The 26,542-nt window shown below is 30.9% G+C and overlaps 1 protein-coding gene across 1 annotated transcript; it reads right to left on the bottom strand.

Annotated features, from left to right (window-relative positions):
• Positions 1-1,900: 1,900 nt before the first annotated feature.
• Positions 1,901-7,858, bottom strand: LOC135949902 (piggyBac transposable element-derived protein 3-like). The gene is made up of 4 exons (XM_065499354.1): positions 7,842-7,858; positions 4,297-6,262; positions 2,112-2,183; positions 1,901-2,047 (listed from the first exon to the last, which is right to left on the bottom strand). The coding sequence occupies exons 1-4, from the start codon at positions 7,856-7,858 to the stop codon at positions 1,901-1,903; spliced, it is 2,202 nt and encodes a 733-aa protein (XP_065355426.1).
• Positions 7,859-26,542: the final 18,684 nt, after the last annotated feature.

Here is a 26,542-nt window from a genome sequence, read left to right as displayed (position 1 = left end):
CACCCTCCAGTTTGGTGAACATTAGTAAAAAAATCATCCTGAAAAAATTTTATGTAAATCGGTTGGGGATGAGACGTGCCGCAAGCCCTCTGAAGTTTTGAGATGCATTTACAATTGGAAAAAATGCATTTTTTCAGTTTTTGTTAAAATTTTTCCATTAAAAAATTACTTTTGCAATTTAATTTAAAAGAATCGAAATGTGTACGTAATTGTCGTTCTAATGAGACATAAAAAACAGAAATTGCCCAAAAAATGTGTCTCAGGCAACTAGAATAAGAAAAGTAGGAACAAAATTAACATATTTTGATAAATATTAAAATTAAAGCCCATTTTTATTTAAAATATATCCATATTTACTTGTATATGAGTTTTTGTCTTCGTAGGATACCGCTAACCTATTCTTAGGTATGAACAAAAAATAATTTTTTTAACGGCAGTTTCAAAACTCCATTTTAAAATTTTTAAAAATTTTGTTAAACATATTTCAGAATTTTTTGATCATCTCATTGGGATTTATTAAGAATATGATAGGGAATAAAAATATGAAAAAAATTATGAAAATATCTCTTACAGTTTTTCCGTACCTGCGATTTAAATTTTGAAATTTTCGAGAAAAAACCAATTATTTGGCAATTTTTAGGCGAATGAGCTCTATTTCCTTACTCTTATGAATTTTAAGCAAAAACTTTCCAGAATATTATAGTCCGGACAATTCTAATTATACTCTGGAACTTTTAATAAAATCGGAAAACGTTAACCCTTAAATCGTGAAGGTCAAATGTCAAATTTTTCAATATTTGGAATTTCTCGTGGAAAGATTTCGAAATGTTGTATATTTTTGGGCCGATTTTGATGAAACTTATGAAAAATATAACACAAAGCTTTTGATGAAATTTAACTTATTAAGAATATTATAGTCCAGATAATTCTAAATATACTCTGGCACTTTTAATAAAATCGGAAAACGTTAACCCTTGAATCGTGAAGGTCAAAGGTCAAATTTTTCAATATTTGGAATTTTTCATGGAGAGATAGCGAAATATTATATTCTTTTGGGCCGATTTTGATGAAACTTATGAAAAATATAACACAAAGCCTAGTGTTTACAAAAACAGCAGAAAAATTAAAATTAACCCTATATAGCACTTGGGGTTAAAATTACCCCAAACTACTAAAACCATAAACAAATTATGATTTTAAAAGTTTGGGGTAATTTTAATCGCAAGTGCCATTAAGTGTTAATTTCCATTCTTGTGATTTTATTATAAACCCTAGAGTTTCTTTATATTTTTCATAAGTTTCATCAAAATCGGCCCAAAAGAGAGAATGGCCAAAATCCAACTTTCGTTTATTAAGGGCCACCTAGTAAACATATGAAGTATAAGAGGGTCATCTAAAAATTTTAGAAAAACTTATTTCTTGATAAATGCATTTAAATATTGAAACAGAATTTTAAGTCTAACATTGTTTTTATTAAAATGTTGCTAAGTTATAGGCATCCAAAATTGTTTTCTATAAATTTACAGTTGGAGCCTCGTAATTTAAACTGCATATCGTCACCTGAAATGCAACCAAAAAAATTCAAATTTTTAATGGATATTGGTACAGCGCAGCAAGGGATGCTTCTTCACTAAGTTTTAGCTTTCTATATTTAAAAATAACGACTTTATTAAAGAAAACTAAATCATATTTGTAACCCCGACACTTTAAATTTTATTATGTTTTTTGTCTATCCTGTAAAATTTTTAAAAGTGATGATAGACCCTTTTGCATTTTAGGTGACGATATGCATATGTAAATATGCTTTCTATGTGTTAGTTTGTTTAATGTGTGTATTTACTTGTGTGTGTTTAAACGTGAGAAAAGTTTCTTTTTAAACACTTTTAATATACAACAACTCTTAGTTTTTGTCTATATTGTTTGTTGTTCTTTTGCTCTTGTTATTCTTTGCAGTTTTGCTGTTGTTGTTGTCGTAGTTGTTTTTATTACTATTATGCAGAAGTAAATTTATGCTGGCACTTATATGTTTATGCTCACGTAAGTTTAACTAAAAAGAAGTAATAATTTAACGTACAATTTTAAATAAACTTTCTTCCCAGCCACCCTCAAACCATTCCATTCTCCCATTCCAAAATACAGTCATCGAAAACTAACAGAGAAACAACTAAAACTAAACTGCTAAACTAGTGTAAAATGTTAAGAAATATTAAAGTAAGAATTTGCGCAAAAGTTAACAAAAGAAGCACGAATTTTAGTATTTTAGTTTTTCGAAAATATTTAACTAAAACTAAAAATACATATTTATTCCAGCACAAGTTAAAAGTTAGAAATAGTATTATTGTAACCGCAAGCAAGCATGAAAGTACTATACAATAAAAAAGAACAAGTAAAAGAAAAAGGTTATTTTTGAATAAACTAAAACTTTGAGCAAGAAAATAAATGCATATTTTTGCTGTCTTCTAGGAAATTTTTGTATTAAAGAGAAAGAGTAAAGAATGCAATTATGTTTATGGTAGATTAAAAGGTAAATAGATTAGAAATACTATTTACAAAATACTAAAGTATTCAATTTATCTCTAGTGTTCTTTTTAAATAGAAATTGCCAACGTGCTTAAGTTACAATAATAGTTTTTTCTCTTTATTTGTGGTTCTTGTGGCTTCATCTATTTTTAAAATGAAAATAGAAAAGATTTTTCATTTTCTATATTTAAAATCATTTAATTTGTATGCATAATCCTTATAATCCAATACATTAGTTTCCTCAATTCTAACTTCGTTTGTTATCGCATTTTCCGTTTCCGTTTTTATTATTAAAAGCACCTACTTCATGCTCTGCCCTCACTCCAGCACTTAAATAATTCTCTTTTTACTACAAAGCCATTTATACACTTTCTTGTTTTATAAAAGCTTTTATTTTTTGTTAAAAGCATAGTATGTGTTGTTTAAAGGATTATCAGCATAATATTTTAGTGTGATAATAAATTAACATACGGAAATGGTTATAATAGACACACTCACACCCAATCATCATACATTCAAAGCTTAGATTAACATGCATTCAGTTGCAAATCTACAATCTGACTTCTTTTATTTACATTTGCTGCAACACAAAATCCCAATCTGTATGCAACAACAATATTTATTAAATATTCACAAACAATTGTGCTCTAATGTAGATTCCTGTTTCCGTAAAAAAATTAGTTAAAAGAAGAAAATGGAAAAAACTGTAAAAAGGATGCACGTATAATACCAGGATTTTTATATAAAGTTCTCATAATCTTTTGAATACAAAATTAAACAGTAAAATTTGGCTATAACGAACTATGGGGAACTAAGAAAAACACAGAGTTTGTTAGAAGACAAGTTCGTAATAAGCGGAATGATTTTCTTTAAAAGATATATATTTTACAATATACCATACAAAAATCGTTTGTATGGCTTAGGATTTTGGGTTTTCATCGGAACATATAAAGCATCTCCTTTTAACTGAGAATTCTTTATTTGCGTAGAAAATCTTATGTTGGTCTTGGTCTGTGTAATAATTAGTTTTTTCGGTTTTATGAGTGCTCTCTCCAGTTCGTGATACCAAGATTTCGTGATATCAAGGATCTTCTTCCACTTGAAAATGCCAGCGGATAATCGCTCTTCCCTGTCTGAGTTTTCATAGTAGCAGCTGGACTTAACTACGTTCATGTCAGGATTTTGCGAACGATCTTTCTCTCGAATATATCCAGCACCGCTTCGTCTGCTTTCGTCAGTACCAATGTTTTAGCGCCATAAAGAATCACAAGTAGAACAAGCGTTTTGTATAGTGTTGTTTTAGATATTCGAGTGAGGGTTCTGTTCTTCAATTTTTTGTTTAGCCTTAACCCTTTAATGCCCACAGCGATCTAGACTATATAAATCAATGAAATTTTGAACAGCAATTTACCTTAGCTTAATGAACCTATTTTAATAAAAAAAATTTTTCCATTTGTCCTAGATTGGGTTTTGGGGGCTGTTACATATACGTAACAGTGGGCAGTACATACAATTTTTGGGCCTAGCATTTTTCAAAATAAAACGTATATTTATTATAAACAAAACTTAACAAAAACTTCCATTTATTACATAAAAGATAACATAAAACATTTTTTTTTAATTTAATGTGTTTTACACAATAAAAATAATAAAAAATACAGAAAATAATAAAAAATAAATAAACAAATATAGTAATTCATAAAATTTTTTTAATGTTATTTAGTTTGTTGTTAGAAAATAGTGGTATTTTTCAAAGCATTTGATACACAAACCAACATTACATTTCTTGCACATGGAAGTTGGATGAGACAAGCAGTTCAAACCTGCACAACGACGTCTTTTTTTGTCCTTTGTTTCGACGACAAAGTGATTTACCCCATCATATCTGGTTGAATACTCTTGTTCATCTGTAGCTAAACGACGATAACTCTGAGGTGGTTTGTTACTGCCATAAGATTTGCAATACCGAGTTGCTATTGATCGGCGAAAACTCAACTGGGACATGCTTCCACCTGCCTTGCGATGTAGAATCCAAGCATTTTGTATTGAAACATCTACTAACCATGTAAATATTGAAAACCACCATTTCTTTCCTCGCGCCCCAATTCTATATGCATTTACATTTTGATCCATTCTATCAGTTCCACCCATATTTTTATTATATTCGTTTATAGCATGTGGTAAGGGAACCATAATTCTTTTCTTATGCGTTCGGGAAAATCTGGCTATTTTGGTGATAGGTACCTTCCCATGAATAGTGGACGCTACAGATACAACTGCATTGTCAACCCATTTGGTAATTTTTATAGCAGGAGATACCATTTTTATACTTTCAATATGACCACGCTGTTGTTTTTTTAATACATCTTTTAAAGGTAAAGGACATGATTTGGGTATGCAATTTTCTCGGATTGTTCCAGTTCCATGGTAACCGCGTTGCTTTAGACCAACCAAAGCGTTAACTGTCGTGAATAAATTGTCAAAATGAATTGAAAATTCAAGTTGCTTAACATTTTCATCAAATTCATCCAGCATACAAAACAATGGAGTTATATTTTTCCCATACCTGGTGTAATATTCAGGCTTTAAACGGGGATTTGATCCTTGATACATTTCAAAATTTATTAAGTATCCCAGCGGAGTATTTAAACTCCACATTTTGTAACCGAAACGAAGGGGTTTTCCTCTTATGAATTGTTTGCAGCTGTGACGACCATAATATTCAATCATTGATTCATCATAAGATAGACATTGTTCAGGATGAAAGTGCTTCAAGAAACGTGTTTTTAAAGCATCTGTATATGGTCGTAGTTTCCAGATTTTATCGTCTCCTTGTTGTTTTGCATTATCAATAAAATGTATATTACGAAATATTGTATCAAAGCGATTTCTACGCATAGAATCCGAAACCAATTCATTTTTAAGATCGCTTTCATTTGTCCAATAATCTCTCTTTGAAGGAACTGAAGCATAACCTGTAACAATCAGGATTCCAAGAAAAACTCGCATTTCATTCATCGATATTTTTGGGTTCTCTTGTCCACTATATACTGCATAACTGTTACTTTCATTGCATAGCATTTGTACCAACTCATCGTCAAAAAACTTCTCAAATTGCACGTAGGGTGGTAAGTCAGTGCAATCAGAAAAGTCGGGTTCAGGGAATATACGTTGACACCATACATCCTCATCTTCCACCCACTGAATAGTTTCACTTTGTAATCTTTTGGCATACTTTGATTTTTTACATTTTGATGGTCTTGGTTTCTTTGTAGAACCTGAGGCAGAGTCAAAATGCTGCACACGAGGTACCTTAGATTGGGTCTTTATCTTATTTTCCACTGCTTTTCTTTTAGGCGATTCTGCAGATGATTTTACATTCAACGGTGTAGTTGCATTAGATCTAAGGCAATCAATATTTAAATTATCAGAAGAGTTATTTATAACATCTTGCAATGTCTGCTCTAGCAATACATTTTCCATGTCTTCCGCGTTTTCCTGATCATCATCGCCACATGATCCCGACTTCCGAATTGTAATTTCGCATGGTTGTATAAGTAGAGCTTTGGGCAAATTTTGCGGGAGTCCACCACCATCTTCATCTCCAGAGTCTTCATCAGACGGCAAATAGTTAGCTCTCGGCGGCTCTATGACCACTTGTTCAATAATATTTTCCTGGCTATCATCTGACAAAAGCTCCTCAAGATATTGTGTGGCTTCTTCCAATGTTAAATACCCGTATCTAAAAAAAAAAATACTCTAAAAGTAAAACTAATGCCAAATATGTTGATATTTGTTCATATTTGTAACGTAAAAAAAGTGGTCCAAAAATAACTGAGTGCTGCCCAGTGTTACAAATACGTAACACCTGCTTTCTTCACTTTCTACCGTACACTATATAACTCAAATATTTTTTTTTACACTTAAATAATATAATTTGATATGTTTTCTTTAAGTATGCATATAATAATTATGTATAAAATAACACAGTACAACACATGATTTTGGGACTCAATTCTGACAATTGCACGTGAAAGTAGCCCCAAAAATAAGAACTTCTGCATCATTAGTTTTGTCAAGTTTGCTGCCGTATTAATTTAATGGCCTTACGATTTTTTTTCTCAAGGTGGATTTTTATCACTTTTTCTATATTTTAGCACGGTTATATCTCGAATACCGTACGGAATATCTATTTTGTGGCTGAAGCAAAGTTGTAGATATTGAATAGTAGAAAAAAAGTACGGAACATACCTACCCGAAAAAGAAGCATCCAGTGCCTTAAAAATCGCCAAAATACCCATTTTTTAACCAATTTTTCACCTTTTTTGCTCAATAACTGGATTACAAATCCAATTATGGACTGATCACCATGAAATTAGGTCGTGTGATTTGTGTCTATATAAAAGTTATTTATCATGAATTTTGTATGTATACCATAATTTTTTACAGATTTATGCACTTTAAAGTGATTTTCGGAAGCGTGTCTTATATGTGAGCTATGACTAATTATGGACCGATTATAAACAAATTCGGTACATATAATTTGTTCGGCCCAAGAACGAAGACTGTTGGAATTGGCTGAAAACGGTTCATTATTTCACCTAGCCCCCATACAAATGTCCTCCCGAAATTGGACTTTATCGGTCATAAATGTTTAATTTATATATGTATATACTCAAATTTCGCTCCAAATAAGTTTTATATATACAAAATTCATGTCAAAAAATTTTATTATGATCGGTCCATAATTATTCATAGCTCCCATATAGGACCCGCTTCCGAAAATCACTTTAAAGTGAATAAATCTGCTAAAAATTATGGTATACATACAAAATTCATGATAAATAACTTTTATCTAGACACAAATCACACGACCTAATTTCATGGTGATCAGTCCATAATTGGATTTGTAATCCAGTTATTGAGCAAAAAAGGTGGAAAATTGGTAAAAAATTTAAAAAAATGGCCATTTTTGCGATTTTTAAGGCACTGGATGCACCTTTTTCGGGTAGGTATGTTCCGTACTTTTTTTCTACTATTCAATATCTACTACTTTGCTTCAGCCACAAAAGAGATATTCCGTACGGTATACGATATATAACCGTGCTAAAATATAGAAAAAGTGATAAAAATACACCTTGAGGAAAACAAATTCGTATGGCCATTAAATTAATACGGCAGCCAACTTGACAAAACTAATGATGCAGAAGTTCTTATTTTTGGGGCTACTTTCACGTGCAATTGTCAGAATTGAGTCCCAAAGCAATGAACTGAAAAATGTTGTACTGTGTAATATATATATATAAAATTAACTATCTTACCTTCTTCGTGTCGTCATAATTCACTTTTTTCAAGCTTTCAAAAAACACACTTTACAAAACAACCTTACACAACCACAAGAAGAGTAGAACTAACGAAATAATCAGTTATTGCTGCAGAAGGAACATTAAAACACAAAATAAACATGAATACACATTTGTATATTATTTATTAAGTTGACAATTTAGTTAAATATTGATGAATGTCAGTGTTACGTATATGTTACAGTGGGCGGTATTGGGTTAAGTAGCATCTATTTGCACCCAGCACTACCATTTTTATATCGATGCTGACTTCATTTTGTATGTCAATGGCGTACAAATTCTGCTAATAACTAGATGGTCAAACTGACGGCCTAGTCTATGTAGCATTTTTGTCGTGGCGAGTTTCATCTAGCAGTTGCGCACAAAAGTAGGGTACCTCGGGAATAGTAGAATGAAAAATGATACGAAAATGTGAAAAAAAGATCGTTGTAGGTAGCAAAATCGATATAGCCATGTCCGTCTGTACGTCTGTATGTTGAAATCAAATTTTCGTAGCCCCCAAATAACTTACAAACATGATTGATACAGCAAAGCATCGGGAATTCTTCCGGCTCGGTTGCTATTTACAATCGAGAAAATAGGCCCACAAATGGCTGATATATAAAGAAAAAACTGGGACAACCTCGATTTTTGGACTATTTTTGATCTATATCTGGATTACTAAGTCATTAATATAGACAGTATGGATATCTGATGATATATATTTCATACTACATTGCAACGATGTATATAAGGCTATAGTAATTTGGACCTACAATGGGTCAAAATCGGGAGAAAACATTTTTAACTCGAATTTTTTTTTTAAATTTTATTTCACTAATATTTATTTTTTTTTTTTATTTCATATTTTATTTATTGTATCTTCACAAAATAATGTGAGCTATCAATAATTTGTTCAAATCTTAAATCTAAATATTATTTTTTTTATTTACGTCCCACCACAGTTGGACGAAAAATTTTGTTTAATTTATAGATCCTATCATTAGCGCAGGTCTGTTGGATTCCTTCTTCTTAGTCGGATGTATCCATTACTTCTCATTAATGTTCGTGCAAGTGGGTTTGGGTGAACTTCTAACTTTTTCAAATATGACTCCGCTTGTTTTTTTATTTCATTTTTCACCAGGGAGACACCTAGGTCCTTATGAATGTTAATATTTCTCACATACCAAGGCGCTGATCTTATCATTCGTAATATTTTATTTTGGAATCTTTGAGTTTTTTCAATATTAGAAGCTGAGGCCGTGCCCCATAATTGAATTCCATAGCACCATATGGGTTTTATTATTGAGCTGTACAGCTAAAGTTTGCAATCTAAACTCAATCTCGAGTTTTTACCAATTAGCCAGTAAATGTGTAGTAATTTTAACTTCATTTGAGTCAATTTCGTATCTATATGCTTTTTTCAGGTAAGACGTCGGTCTAGATGCAGACCTAGATATCTAATTTCAGTTTGTTGAGGTATTATATGATTATTTATTAGGATTGGAGGGCACGATTCTCTACGCAATGTGAATGTAAGATGTATACATTTTTGCTCGTTTACTTTTATTCTTCATTGTTTTAACCACCTTTCTATGTCGAGTATATGTTCTTGTAACAGTACAGATGCTTCTTGGGGGCTTTCATGAATGGCTAGTATAGCTGTGTCATCAGCAAAAGTAGATATGTGGGTTCGACTGTTTGTAGACATATCACAAGTATATAGCAAATATAGGAAGGGACCCAGTATACTTCCTTGGGGTACGCCTGCTTCAATAGGCTGTGGTGAACTTATGAAGTCTCCCTCTTTAAGAACGAACTTTCGATGACTTAAATAACTTTCTAGAAGCTTGTGTGTGTTCACTGGTAAATATTTTTTTATTTTTATCGATAATCCTTCATGCCATACTTTGTCGAAGGCTTGCGAAACGTCGATGAAGAGTGCAGAACAATATTTTTTTTCTTCAAATGTCTTGGATATGATTTCTACCAACCTGTGAGTTTGTTCTATGGTGTTATGTTTTTCTCGAAATCCGAATTGATGAGTTGGAATACAATCAAAATGATTCACTATCGGCTTTAACTTGTGCATTAACAGTTTTTCGAATAGCTTTGATATATTTGACAATAGGCTAATGGGTCTATATGATTCTACTTTACTGTGATCTTTTCCCGGCTTAGGTATCATTGTAACTAAAGAAACCTTCCATTCTGGTGGATAATATTCAAGGCGTAATATAGCATTAAAAATAAATAGGATTATTCTTAATGCAATTTGGGGTAGCTCGAGGAGCATCTTGTTACTGATTTTATCAATACCAGGTGATTTTTTGCAGTTTAAATCAACAATAGCCTTGACAATCTCTGAAATCTCAAAACGAAGTGGTTCAGCTGCAGTACTATGGGGTAAAGTAGGTGGTAACTCTATTATGTCGTTTGACTCGTTTGGGGAAAATACATTCTTTAGATGACTAACAAACAGGTTTCCATTTTCAGTATCGTTTCTCGCCCAGCCTCATAACAGGTCTTTTTAATTTTTTTGTAGCTCGCCATAGAGAGTAGTAGTAGTACTGGGTGGCATCTAAGTTCTCCAGATATTTATTAATCGATTCAGTTTTGCGTTTGTGAAGAAGCATACTGAGGCGTTTGCGACATTTTCTAAGCTCCGTTTTAAGTTGAGGGGATCTATAGAGTTGCCACTCTCGACGAACTCTTCTTTTTTCAGAATAGAGTCTATTGTATCTTATTTGTTGGGTTATTTGAGTGGCGTGTTCAACAGCAAGTTTTAAGTTTTGTTCAAAATTATTGAGTGAGATTATCGTGTGCTAATATATTTTCTATATTTTAACCAATTTATTTTCGTGCTTGATATTGCAGAGTGACCAGTCGGGGATACTATTTCTAGGGGGTTCAATAGAGTAACGAAGGTGGGTGAGTGATCCGAGGATAATTCTAATGAAGATTTAACCTGCATTAGTTCCAGTGAGTAAAATTTTTTGTAACTGCAAAATCAATGACATCGGGTATTTTGCTTGAGTCAGTAGGCCAGTATGTTGGTTCTCCGCTCGACAGCACATTCAAATTCAATTTAGAAATTGTATTAAACAAAGCGCGACCTTTCGGGGTTACAAGTCTTGATCCCCAGTGAGTATGCTTAGCATTATAATCGCCAGCTGCCAGGAATCGGGGTCCTAGTGATTCGTTATTCACTAATAAATTAAAAAAAAAGAATTGGAAAAAATTTAAAAAATAAAATGGAAAAAAAAATTGTTTTACAAATTTTGAAAAAAAAAATAAAATTTTCTTTTGTTTTTCTGCTAAATTTCAATAGATATTTCACAATTTTTATACCCACAATCAAAACGGATGGGGCTACATCGAAGTATTCATCACATACCTATTTTTGTGAGGATCTTTCATTAACTGACCCTGCTTCCATATAACAACTATATCACAAAACAAGTAAGAAAGTATGGTCGGTCAAGCCCGACCATATAATACCCTACACCAAGTAAATAAGCAAAAACATTTTTCTTTTAAAATATCAATAATTTATATTCGTGAGTGATTTTCGGAAGTGGGCCTTATATGGGAGCTATGACCAATTATGGACCGATCACCATGAAATTAGGTCATGTAACTAATTATGGAGCGATCGTAACGAAATTTGGTGACATGAATTTTGTATATATGAAACTTATTTGAGCGAAATTTGTGTAGACACATACATATAAATTAAACATTTATGACCGATAAAGTCCAATTTCGAGAAGACATTTGTATGGGGGCTAGGCGAAATAATGGACCGATTTCAGCCAGTTTCAACAGGTAAGGTCCTTGGGCCGAAAAAATTGTATGTACCAAATTTTATCCAAATATCTTGAAACAGCCAGCCAACCGTCCAGCCACACGGACGGACGGACATCGTTTAATCGACTCAGAAAGTGATTCTGCGTCTATCGGTATACTTTAAGGTGGGTGTTAGACCAATATTTTTGGGCGTTACAAACATCTGCACAAACGCATTATACCCTCCCCACTATGGTGGTGTAGGTTATAAATATTTTATTGTCACATACTAATGGTGTGTATACTAGATAAGGCACAGCCGAATATAACACTTTTACTTGTTAATTTGGGGGATTTTTTTTAATTTCGATGATTTTTCTTTGTTTGAAGTAAATATCAAGAGGAGGATCGTCTCCTGACTAAATTGAGGAGTGGAGCTCTTGGAGTGTTGTGGCATAAATTCCTAGATTTTGTATATTATAGTTAAATATACTAATTCGGTCTTCTCCTCGTTGATCCAGAAATCTCAAATGACTGTACACTAATTTGCTATATCATACAGCTTTTCCATAGCATTTCTATAATAAATTATCCAACAATTTTGTATTTCTTTGTTATAAACTCTTTAGTCAACTTAGAAAATGATATAATGTAGCTATATTATAAAAAAAAGAGCAGAATGTTACTTTAAATTAATAAAACTTGACCATAGTTTCACATATTTGCACCCAATTGATGAATGGTAAGTAAACGCCTCCCAAAAACTAAAATCTTTATTGAACAAACCCCCGCTCACATTCTAGTAAAAGAAAAAAAGTCTAAATATAGAAACATATTTTTTTCTTTAATCAAACAAAAAACTTTATTTGCTATTTTTTTATTTATTTCTCAATCAATTTCCAACATTCTATCCACTACATTGACCTCTCTGGTCTTAAATAATAAATAATCTACCTTCAGTTTTGTATTTTGTTTAATCCTTTGTCAAGTCAAGTATTTTTGTATTGTAGCAGTAGAATTCTTTTCCTAATGACATTAACAAACTTCCGTCCTACCTCCCTCCCCCAAACCGGCTAACGAAACAAGCAAACAAACAACCATACATTGGCTTCATAAATCACAATACATTTTTTATATCAATATTATTGACTGTCTAGTCAGGACACTTGTATGAAACTTGTTTACTTCTAAATATATAGGAGAGAATGTGTGTGTATCAATAAATGTTGCCAAAAAAAATAAAAACTACAAAGGAAGCAGGACAGGATAATGTAAGGAAATAAATAGATTAAATAAAAGTCCTGCAACTGGAATTATCAATACTAAACTTCTAAACATGATATATAAACTCTAGTTTTTTATTTTTTTTTATTTTCTTCCTGTTATAATGTCACTTAAATATTTCTTACTTTAGTTTTGTTATCGTTGTTTGTTTTATATTTTTATTTTTCGTTTGATTTTAGTTTTAATCCTGTTCCACAAGTCACTCATAATGGCAGTTGGGAGGTTGGCACAAAACGCTAGCCAAAAAACAAAGAAGTGTTCACATATTGGTTTTATTGTTTATAACATTCAATGGAATTCTTTTTCATCGAAACTTAAGCGGACATACATGATTTCACCCTCTCTCATATTTGTTAAATTTATATACTTGATTTTGTTATCGGAATTAAAGTATGTGCAGTAGGAAGGCCCCGTTTGTATGGACGAATAATAAGGTGGCGATGTTCCCAACTTTTGATCCTTTTATTGATGTCAGGATACAAATTTTGAAAAATGGTTTCTTTAAATGAATTTAACTTTTATTTTAGTTGGGAAACAGTATTTTGGGGGCCCTCCTAATGTACAGGATATATTTTCTAAAGGTGTTATTTTTATATCTTTAGTTTGGCAATGTCATACACATTTCAGTGCTCACAAAATATTTCAGTTTTAGGAAAAACCCTATTTACAAAACTCCTGCCTCAAAAACACCTAAATATTAAAAAAAAGTATTTTCCTTGATATCCTTGTGTGTTGTTGCTTTGTTGCTCATAAGGTAGAGGAATACGATATTTACTGCTCAGCAATGTTCTAACTTTTTTATAATCTGGATGTTATGATTGTTATTTGATAACTTATTGAAGTTTTGATTTATGTACTTCTCTTTTTGAATGTATTGTATATCACACTACCTCTACTCCCACTTGGAAATGCATGCAAGGTTTGAAATAGTTTTTTTTATATTTTGTGTTTCGTACTAAATGTTAGTTAAAACTAGTTCATACTTATACACATATTTAAAAGGTTTTGTATGGGATAAGCTCAATTTGACAGTACTTAGAATTTATGATTTGGAAAATGGAATATATTATTGATCACAAATATGTTTTATATCTTTGCTTTTTAAGTCTTTAAGATATTTTAAAATCGTAAACTTTCAATTAAGGTATTCTTAACCCTCCGTTACTCTCAACTAATCTAGTTGATACAGGCAAACATTTTAATTAACCCTTAATAGCACTTGGGGTCCAAATGACCCTGAACACATTCATTTTGACCCAAAGTGCTCTTAAGGGTTAATATCCATTTTTATACTGTTATTACTAGATACTTCATGTTATATTTTTCTTAAGTTTCATCAAAATCGGCCCAAAAATATATAACATTTCGCTATCTTTCCATTAGAAATTCCAAATATTGAAAAATTTTACCTTTGACCTTCAGGATTTTTCCGATTTTAGAAAAACTTTCAGACTATATTTAAAATTACCTGGACTATAATATTCCTAACAGATTTTAATTAAAATTAATAACAGTAAGGAAATTCGGCTCAATCGCAAATATGGCCAAAAAAATAGATTTTCTCGAAAATCGCAAAATTTAAATCGCAGGTACAGAAAAACTATAGGAGGTATTGACATAATATTTTCATATTTTTATTCAATATTATATTCTCAATAAATTCCCATGTCATGATCAAAAAATTCTGAAATTCGTTTAACAAAATTTTAAAAATTTTAAATTGGAGTTTTGAAACTGCCGTTAAAAAACATATTTTTATTGGTTATTACTGCGAATAGGTTAACTGTATCCCATGAAGATAAAAGCTCATATACTAGTAAATATGAATATATTTTAAGTAAGAATAAACTTTTGTTTTAATATTTCTCAAAATATGTTAATTTTGTTCTTATATTTCTTTTTCTAGTGACCTAAGACACGTTAATGGCTTGGCGATTTTTAAATAACTTTAACATTTTTAAACCAATTTTTATCTTTTATATCTTATTAGAAGGACAATTACGTACACATTTCGATTATTTTAAATTAAATTGCAAAAGTAATTACTTAGTGGCCAAAATTTAAAAAAAAAAATCATTTTTTTCCCCTGTAAATGCACCTCAAAACAAAATCGAAAGTTAGAACAAACTAAAATTATTTTTGGTGGTATTTTAGGTCATTACGAAAGTTTTCTGCATGTACCGTTTCAACATTTCAAAAAATTTAATTCTAAGCAATTGGCAAATTGGAATGAATTTTCTACCCTGCCAAGGGCAATCTATTGTAAATATCATCTGTTTAACTCAACATTATTGAGATATAGAATATGGGAAACCAATTAAGTTTTGAAAGTTTTTTATTTCAATAAAAAATTTATAGAAATATCAAGATAATCCTCTTCCATTTGACATCCATATCGCCATAATATGGCATTTCTTATTTATGGATCTCTTGCTCGGTGGACCGAAACTAGAAGAAAATAAGTTGTAGATCAACTATATAAAGTCCAGAGATCAGCTTGCATTCACAAACTGAGTACTAGTCCCTCAGAGGCACTGTACACTATTTTGCACATTGTTCCAATAGACTTTCACATAATGGCCATCTCTGGCTGCAGCGCAGTTAAACTTAACGCATCTGGTTGTTGGAGATCAACAATTTATGGCCACGTGGGAATTCTTGGCCTACTGCCATCGATCGTACACCAACCTTCGGACTATATCACTTAATATACAGATTTTGATAGGGTGTTCAATGTATTAATTCCCTCCAGGAGTGAGTGCTGTAGGGGTAATCTCGTGTATGAATATGACACCGGGATATTTATAGACTGCTCTAGAATGAGTTGTGGTGTCGGTTCTTGTGTTTTCTGTGACGAATTTGGAATAGGCATCTTCCGAATGAATGTAGTGTTTTTCAGGCGGAAATTTCTGCGATCTTGACAGCTTGTAATACACTATTTGATCATAATACTCGCAGCAGTATTGCTATTGACATAATTTTTTCACATTTTTATTTCATCAAAACGTGGTCCCTTCGACTCTACTTGATTGTTTGCACGTAGTGAACTAACACGTAAACCAAACCACTGATATTTTTGTCGGCAGTCAGACGGCACTTCTCTCACTGAATGCGTATACAACTTCATATTCATTAGTCAGGCAATGCAAGAATGCTTTCTCAAGGCTAAGTCATCTATCTGGCATTACTTTAGTCCGCACAGAGACTACTATGGCAATGAACAGGCAGACTGGGATCTACTTTGCATATATCCAATGCGGTTTCAGTAGCTATTCCACTGGGGACTATTAAAAGTATTATTTTCCGACATTGTCTTTTAAAGGCTGAGAATAGATGGCGCAACTTAGATACGTATAGGGTGGCCAAGTTAATGTGGCCCTCTTTTAACGAAAAACGAACTATGAAACTGAAAACCCACAGTAGAAGGGCTTAATTTTGAGTTAAGTCACTTTTGAACTGGGTGTGCGATATTAATGTTGCTGGCAGCATTAATGGGTCAGTAGGTGCTCGGCAAGAATGAAAATCATCTCGGGCTTCTTTTAACGACCATTGTTGCAGTGGCGCTATTGAGCAAAAATCATAACATTTGAACTAAATGCGATAATCAAAAAATGTAACAGGCATATAATAGATAATTGATCAGCCTATGAATTGAGCGTTAGAAAAGGGCTCTACGCCCTTAAAATAAAATATTTTTTAAAATTTTTTATTTTTTAATTTTTTTGTGATTTAAAATTATTTCAGAAAAGATTTAACAAAAAAATGTTTTTCACTTTTTTTGGAATATTCCGAAAAGATTAAAAAAAAAATTTTTAATTTATTTTTAAATTTTTTGTAAAATATTACTCACAATCCGTAAAAGAAGGTACATATATCTAATGGGTTTTCTCAGTTAAATGTCATTAATTGACCAACAATTTTTGTAACCATGTCTTTTTTTAAAATTTTACCTCTAATAAAAATATGGAAATTACGTAAAGGAATAATCAAAGAACTTATTTGAAAAATATGGTAAATATAGAAATTTATATTTTTTTTTATTTTCCATCAAAGCTGAGAAATATTGAAAAAATGGATAGTTGGTAAATATCGATTTACCTGGACAAAAATAATGTAAACAGTGCTAATTTTCGATATACTGTATCTTAAAGCGGAACAAATTACCTAAAAATGGTCTGTTATTTTGAACACTAAAAATCAGGATGTAATTGGCATGGCGTTGTCAAAATGGGGTCCCTTCGACCAGCCATTCGCCATTCACTAAAAACTTATTAAAAAAATGATTGTGAAAAAAATGGTGAAAAAAATTGTGGTGAACGAAAATTTCGATGAAAAAAATGTTGGTGAAATAAAATATTTAATGAAAATTAGGGACAAAAATTGATGTAATCTCAATTTTACTTATATCTCAGCTATTTGTGGGACGATTTTAACATTAGTTCGATTATAGCGGATATATTGATGTATTAATCATTTATGTAGTTATTTGAAACTTTGGAAAGTTGATTTCAACGTACAGATAGACTTACGGACATGCCTATATCAACTCCGATATCTATAACAATCCAGAATATATATATTTTGTGGGATCGCAAATGAAAAATGTGAGAACTACAAACTTAAACAAATGCATCAATAACACATCACGAGCAATAACAAAGTAGTAGTGTCAAGTTTTGATTTGTTAATATTAAAAAGTAGCCTTAATCCAAATATGAACATAAATATTTAATAAGTTTTCTCTTCCTGCCAAAACCATTGCCATACAATTGTTCATTGAAAATGTTAAATAGAAAGACCGCAAAACTTTGTACGGTTGATACCATACACTATGGGGCTATAAGTAGAAACCAGCTTTTACGTGTAACATTTAACAAACAAAATAGATTTTAATGCAATAGCTACTTAAACTAGAATATTATAATAAATTTGTGTAGCCTTCAACATGAGTGGCAAGGGTAGATTTAAATATGTCATTGCGTTTGTAATTTCTATATTTTTCGTTTGAAACTCTATAAAGTATATATATTCATGATTGTTATAGATAGTGGAGTCGATATTATATTGTATGTCTGTCTATTGAAATCAAATTTCCGAAGACCCCAAATAACATTCATATATGATTGATACATCAATATAACCGCTATAGTCTAACTTAGGTTGCTATTTAAAATCGAGATAAATGGCACATAAATGGAAGCGATATAAGCGAAATACAGAGACAACCTCGAGAATTTATTTCCACACAGAGAAAACAGATTCGTTGTTGCAACCGAATTTGTCGCCAATCGAATTTTGTCGGTTGCAAGTACTATCTCATAATTCGATTGGAATAACTGATTATATATGGTACTCGTAACCGTTTTCAAATACAATTCGGTTAAAGGGAAAGTACATAAAATGACTATTGTGAATTAATTGCAAAATAATTAGATTTTGTTTTTAATATAGTTTATTTAATTTGCACACAGTTAAACAAAGATACATCTGTATATATACATATAAATTATAATTGTTTTATGTATGATGTGAGTTAAATCCTCCATTCCAAATTGATGTAATTACATAGATAGAAACTTGGTCTTGCCTTGACAATCACAGGCTTTTTTCAGGAGTTTCATATAAACACGATGATTTTATCACAACCAGTTCAATAGCCGACAACCACCTGCAGCGGATCTGCAATAGAAAACTCTCTAATGTTATACATTCTCTGGTTTCAGTTTAGGCGCTGGTTTATAGTTACACGATTGTTCGTTTACAATTACAGGATTTTTATTCATATTAAAAGAACTAAAAGAATATAAAAAAGTCATTACCACAACAGACATAGATTTAGGGAAATAAATTCATTAAGATGTTACTTATCTTACCGTTACATAAACATTTGTTGATTAATGTTTATAATTCAATTTTTCCTGCCCAAAATTTGTACACAAATAAATTATTTCTGTTTCTCAATTTATTTTATTTTTTCATAAATGTCAATAAAACCAATAATTTCATTATTTTATGTCGGAACCGAATTTTTCGATTACAAACCCTAATAATATTGATTGTCTTTTCCGAATGAATAAAAATCATATTAGTAAAGACACAAACCGACGTTTTACAGTTATTGCAACCGTAATTCAATTACAAAAACGATTTTACAGTTTTAAACACCAAAAATCGATTAGATCCCAATAAGCTTTTTTACTGGAATTCAAGTTAAAAGCAAGTGTAATTCAAGCCTTGAATTATAGTCAAGCAATTGAATTACAGTTGTATTACACTTTATTTCAATAGCATTCTCCAGTAAAAAGGAAACATAAATTCAAGCCATATGTTTTTTGTTTGAAAAATAAATAAATTTTCAAATATTTTTCATGTCTAAAGTATAATTACATTTGCATTCAAGTCAAATTCCAACAAAATGTTCAAGTGCTTGAATTTTTGGGCCTTTGGTGCTTACTGGGATATATAGTTATTTAATGATTACAATAAAATCTTGATTAACTTAACTAAATTTTATTAATTACAACCGATTTTCAACCAATCTGTTTTCTGTGTGCATTAAAATTTTTGCTACAATTTTTTTTTTACCAAAAACCGTTTTTAACGTTTATCTTAAAGTAGGGTATATACGATTCGGTATATAAGATTCGGCCCAGTAGAATATAGAACAATTACTTGTTCTACTTCATTTGTATTTCGACTATAAATAGTTTAACACTGACTCCTTTTCATATCCTTTTACGAATTTCTAAATTGTTTTGTCTTTCTCCTTTCATTTTCCGTAAATTGATATCAAATGTTAGCAAGACTTGTGGCATATGTGCTCGTGTATTGTATTTAGGTTGACATACAAAACTGTTTCTAACTTTAACACATTACATCAGAGTGTGTAAATTGAGTTGGCTGTTGAAGAAAATTGCTCTGCGTAAAAGTTGAATGTGGCATTAAGTGTCATAGACGTACGCACGCATTTATAACTAAATTGTCTAAATATGAGAACTAAATTGCTTATGTTAGTTGTAAGTGAAATTACATACCTACATATTTATGTAACGAGTACTGTGGGTGTGTATATGTCCGGTTCCGTAATTGTTGATAATATATTTGAAATCATGTTAAATATGAGCAATGATTACACGGTGCTACAATATTTATAAAATTACCACATATCTACATAAAATGTCTTAAGGTAGTTTGTACGTAAGGTTGAGAACTCGACACCATTTTTAAAATTTTAGAAATAGCACCAAAAGTTATGATTTATTTCCAAAATTTTAAAAATGAATTAAACATAAAAAGAAAAAGTTGAAAAATTTTGAAAAAAAATTCCCTAACTCTTCAAGGTTACCAATAATGGTCATTACACTATATTTTAGGAATATATTCAAACGTGCACATTTACGCCTTCAGCCTATCTTAAGTCAATTAGCAACTGTTAAAAATATTTAGTAATTTGTAGCACAGTGTTATTACTAACAATCTATTTAATGTCACTAAAGGCACAAAATTGATTTTCTTTAAATACGACCGCAATTGAATATTATTTATACATAAACTTGTAATGTTATAAATGTGAATATAAAAATTGATTTAAATGCGACTAATAGTTTTTGTCATTATGTAGTTGTGGACCAACAAATATTTTCCAGACTTTACATTCGATTAATTAATGGAAGGTAAAAATATTTCTGTAATAAAATTTTCCCTTGCATTTTATCTTTGAAAAAAGTTTTTCATCTCTTATATCTTTCTAGAAAAATAATTATGTACAAATGGATAAGAAATTAAAAAAAAAAAATTAACTAAATTTCGCAAACGTTTATTTTTTTAACTTAACAGCCAAATTTTTATAGGTTGACTATTTAATACAATAGTCTGACCAGCAAAACTTGAAATTTTTAAAAGAGATTTGTTATACTTAAAACAAATGTTTAGAAAAGTCAAGAACACGACATCCATAAGAAATCTTAAAATTAATATTTTTTATTTTTCGAGCAAGGTTTTTTCGATTTATGTTGAAAAGAAAAAAAACGTATTATTGAATGACATAGAACATAGAATAAAATATGCATAGAAGCGCTACTGAGAGACAAAGAACCTAAGTTTCTTGTCAAAAACTTAAGTCTTGCAACAACAGAATACATGTAAATAAATGTACATATTTTGAGTTTTTATATAGGTAATCGAATTTTGATCGGAAAAATGAGTGATCACAGATCGAGCTACTTTTGTTGCTTAAACGCTTATTGGCCAAGTTATTAGCAAATTTAGATATTTTCAGTTTTTATATAAAAAATAGATTTTTGGTGGGAAATATGAGTGAACACAGATCACTTTTGTTGATTAAACGCTTAGTGGCCAAGTTGTTAGTGAATTTAGATATTTTGAGTTTTTAAATAAAAAATCGATTTTTGGTCAGAAATATGAGTGATCACAGATCGAGCTCCTTTTCTTGATTAAAAAACCGATTTTTGGTCGGAAATATGGTGATCACAGATCGAACTCGTTTTATTGATTAAAAGCTTATTGGCCAAGTTATTAGAAAATTTAGATATTTTGAGCTTTTATACAAAAAAATCGATTTTTGGTCAGAAATATGAGTGATCACTGATCAAGCTCCTTTTGTTGATTAAACGCTTATTGGCCAAGTTATTAACGAATTTAGATATTTTTTAGTTTTTATATAAAAAATCGATTTTTGGTCATAAATATGAGTGATCACAGATCGATTTACTTTTCTTGGTTAAACGCTTATTTGCCAAGTTATTAACGAATTTATATATTTTGAGTTTTTATATAAAAAATCGATTATTGGTCAGAAATATGAGTGATCACAGATCAAGCTCCTTGTGTTGATTAAACGCTTATTGGCCAAGTTATTAACGAATTTATATATTTTGAGTTTTTATATAAAAATCGGTTTTTGGTCAGAAATATGAGTGATCACAGATCGAGCTCCTTTTCTTGACTAAACGCATATTGGCCAAGTTATTAGCGAATCTAGATTTTTCGAGTTTTTATAAAAAAAAAAAAATTTTGGTCAGAAATATGAGTGATCACAGATCGAGCTCCTTTTGTTGATTAAATGCTTATTGGCCAAGTTATTAACGAATTTAGATATTTTGAGTTTTTATATAAAAAATAGATTTTTGGTCAGAAATATGAGTGATCACAGATCGAGCTCCTTTTGTTGATTAAACGCTTATTGGCTAAGTTATTAAGATAATTAGATATTGAATGTTATAGTGTAAACAAAAAAAATTTTGTTCCAACGAATCGTAATTTGCGGGAAGTCTTGCTTTACTTCTTTAATTTTTAAAAAAAGTGCCGCTGATGTACACCGATTTATCACCAAAGCTTATGGTGAATGTGTTCCATCGGTTTCAATATTCAATAACTCCGGGCCACATGTTGCAATGAATGTTAAACATTTTTTATCATGAAGTGGTTGGGATGTTTCACTCATCCGTTTCGATCTATGCAGAACACTCTCTCTGTTAGGCGCTTTACTTCAGAACAGAGTATCCGAAATTGGCTTGATTCGTTCTGAGCCTCAAAAGATGAGCAGTAGTGTGTCCCAAAAAAATGTTTTTTTATTATTTTCATGGGTGCTCAAACATAATTTAAAAGCTTATTGGGTAAATTATTTTTAAGATTTTTTTCAGATTTTTCGGAAGAGGTTAGACTCAAGTCGAGTTTTTGCCAAAAATCGGGTTTCTCGGCCTTTTTCGCTTTATTTTTGTGTGCAAAAACTATGGCTGGCTGGCTGTCCATGTAAGCGTAGTACGTGTCCAATGTACATTATTTCACCTAGCCCCCATACAAATGTCCTCCTGAAATAGGACTATATCGGTAATAAATGCTTGATTTATACAGATATCCACACAAATGTTTGCGCAAATAAGTTTTATATACAAATAAATCACAAATAAAAATTGTTTGCAGATCGATTCATAATTTACCATAGCTTCCATATAAGGCCCACTTCCAAAAATCATTTACAAAAATAAATTATTGAAATTTTAAAAGAAAAATGTTTTTGCTCATTCACAAAGTATACAGTATTAGATGTTCTTACTTGTTTTATATTCTTTTCTTGGATTTTCTAAAAAATAAAATCTCCTTGAATACCCTATACAATTCAATTAAAGAATCTATATTTGTAGAAAACCGAAAGCAAAAACATCAACCTACTCATGTTTACTTACCTTAACTGAACATATGGAGAATTATTAGTTAAAAGGAATATCCCTCTTTATTCAATTGACAGTATGTTAGAGTTTTAATAAATAATTTAGTTAAGAAAAAATAATATTTTGTTAAAAATATCTTTAGTATGTGGAAAACGGAGTCAGCAGATTTTTACTTATTTTGAGTAGACATTTGTTATTATTTTCTTTTTTTTTTTGTTAAATCTATTCTTAACTTTTTTTTTCTGTTGGGTACAGTTTTGTTTTCATCCTTCAACCACATCCACTTGTAACCTATTGGCTTCCAATGTATTTTTAACAGATGGCATTATAAATCAATTTGTCTCTTTATTGAATGGGCATAATACCAGTAAAAATCCTTAAAAATGTCGACTTGTTTTATATTTATTTTTTTTTGCTGTATTTTCTTTCTCCTCCATCTATGTCTCCAGCAAAGATACATACATATTTATGTGTGTCAATTTAATAATATAGACTTTTTAAACATACATACATTCTGCTACAAATACTTATATCTATGTATAAAAGCTACACATACTATGATCAAAATATAGAAAATTTTACCAAAAAAAAAATATAAAAAACACTACTAAATATGCTAAATCATCATAAATTGTAGGGAAACAAATTCTGAGTTTTGTATTAAAATACACCGACATTGAGTTAACCTGCATTATAACATAAATATTTAACTGACTGAGTTCCTAAAATTCTAATTATCGCACTATTGGCATTTTAACCCAAGAAATGTTGAAACAAATTTAATTATATTTGCTTCTGAAAATTTTGAATTACTTCATGTGGCTTCTGATAAATTGTTCGTTGTGGTGTTACAAACGAATCCTAATTTTATTAAGGTCGACTGTAGTAATAACCATGAACCTATACAACTGAATATATTGTTGCAGAGTAATTCATATATAAATTTTGTTCTCTATTGCCGGTTTGTAGAAAAATACCATGTATCAATATTTCCTAATGATACAAAAAATCTTTTGTTCGATTATGTTTTTATTTTTATTATTTTTTTTTTTGCTTCATCTTCTTTTACTGATGGCTTAAAATTATGTCTACTAAAGAAATTGCATGAGCTGTAGTGTAAATTTGTACTTATGTTGGTTTTAGTTTTATCCCATAGCATATATTTTAACAGATTATTTGCCAAAAGCTTAAGCGTATTAAATTGTAATATAAATGAATATCATTTTTGTTCGTCATCTACTTTTCATAATCATAAAAATGTGTTGATTTAAGACTTAAATTCGAACTGACTTGAAAAAGAGTTTGAGTTTTTTTTTGGGGGGGGGGGGTTTAGCTAAAAGTGAAGTGATATGTGGACATTTTTGGTTGCATAAACATTTAAATATGTTTGAATTTTTATAATCTCCTGTATCTAGATTATATATATCTATTGTACACCTTTAGATTAATCGTAGTAAGCTCCTTTAAGCAATGATTTAAAAATGTTGTGCTAATGATTATTTGGTATTAATAACAGTATAATATAAAATGCATATAAAAGTGGATTTACTTCACATGACAAGTGTCTCACAAAACATTGTGAATTCATCTTGTGCTCTTCAAACATGCTCGGCATGGCGTAATGCCGAACACAACTTCTATGCTGCAACTTTCGCTTTAATTGTAGGCATTTATGCCTTCAAATTTTATCTTCAATGGTAAGTTTTTTTCCATAATTTTAGCTCATATCATAGGTCGTTTTCTATTCCAAAGTAAGTTTTAATCGCATATCCTTTTTTATACTCTAATTTTAGCTAAATCATAGGTCATTTTGTACTCCACTTTAAGCCCCAGTCATATCTCTTTATACCCTACAGCACCATAGTGGGGAGTTATACCCTACAGCACCATAGTGGGGAGGGTATATTGGGTTAGTGCTGATGTTTGTATACCAATCTGCTCAGGATCAATTTCTGAGTCGATTTAGCGATGCCCGTCCGTCTGTTCGTCCATGTAAGCCTTGTAGTCAAACTACAGGTCGCAATTTGAAAGATAATTCGACAAAATTTGGTACAAGCTCTTATGTTTCCCCAAGAACGAAGTCTATTGAATTTGGTTAGAATCGGTCCATTATTTCTTCTAGACCCCATACGATTGCTATATCTGATAATAGTTAAGCTCTCATAAATACCTCACTTATATAGGTATCCACACCAAATTCTGCAAAAATAAGTTTTATATAAGTCAAACTCTCCTCACCAAATTTTGTGATGATCGGTCCACAATTAGTCATAGCCAACATATAGACCCACTTCCAAAAATCACTTTAATTAGCATAAATATTGATATTCTTATAAATCTCAACACAAGTAATTTATATATATAGAAAAGTCATGTCACTAAATTTTATAATGATTGGTCCATAATTAGTCATAGCTCTCATATAATGCCCACTTCCGAAAATCGTTTTAATGAGTGTAGATTTCTTAAAAAAATTGATATTCAAACAAAATTCAATACAAATAGCTTTTATATACACTGAAGTCATGTCACCTAATTTTATGGCAATTGGTCCTTATTTAGATTGGTGTAGGGTATCATATGGTCGAGCTTGACCGACTACACTTTCTTACTTGTTTTATACTGCAGTTAGCGAGGCTTCACAGACTACGACCCATAAGATATTTTGCGTAGTCATAGTCAGGTCAGTTTATATTCCCATCGAAGGTATTTTTATACTCCAATCGTTGATATTTTTAAGCTCAAATCTTATATCTTTTTATGCTCCAATCGCAGGACTTTTTATACTCCAATAGTAGGTATTTTTATTATCCAATTTTAGCGGCAATCGAAATTTTAGCTGAAATCGTAGTAGGGCGGGCCATAAGTCTGTAACTTTTTGAATTTTCCGTTTCTTAACTGAAATGACAAAACTGCTGCTGTCAACAGGCATCTGTCAGTTGACTCCTGTTAAAATTTAAAAAAGGCGCATTATTTACGTTGTCGAACGTGCTGGACGCGCAGTTCAGGTCTCAACACCCGAAATAATTGAAAAAATATCATGATAAGATGTTGGCCGACCTGAGATTGAAAGTGACAGAATTTCGAGGTTGCTCACAATCGGGTGAACAAAAGGGTAAACACATTTGAAGTTTTCATGGCAAACAACCATGAATTAGGCTACTAAATGCTTTCTCATCCATTCTATTCTCTGCATTTAGCCCCAAGTTAACAAACCAGTTTTTGGAAGGGATAAAAAATTGGAGAAACGTTGCAAAATTGCTCAAGGAGAAAATAAAGTTATTTTTTACATTTAAAAAAGGCACAGACTTTTTGACCCACCCTGGTACAATCAAATTTTAGCTACAAGAGATAAACAAAATTCTGTAAGATAATTTCAATTTATTCAAAGTATTGGCCATTGTTAGCTATGACCTT

This window comes from Calliphora vicina, chromosome 2, assembly GCF_958450345.1.
Source record: "Calliphora vicina chromosome 2, idCalVici1.1, whole genome shotgun sequence".
Classification (NCBI taxonomy): Eukaryota; Metazoa; Arthropoda; class Insecta; order Diptera; family Calliphoridae; genus Calliphora; species Calliphora vicina.
Note: the sequence above shows the minus strand (reverse complement) of the source record. Positions and strands in the feature narration are given on the sequence as shown.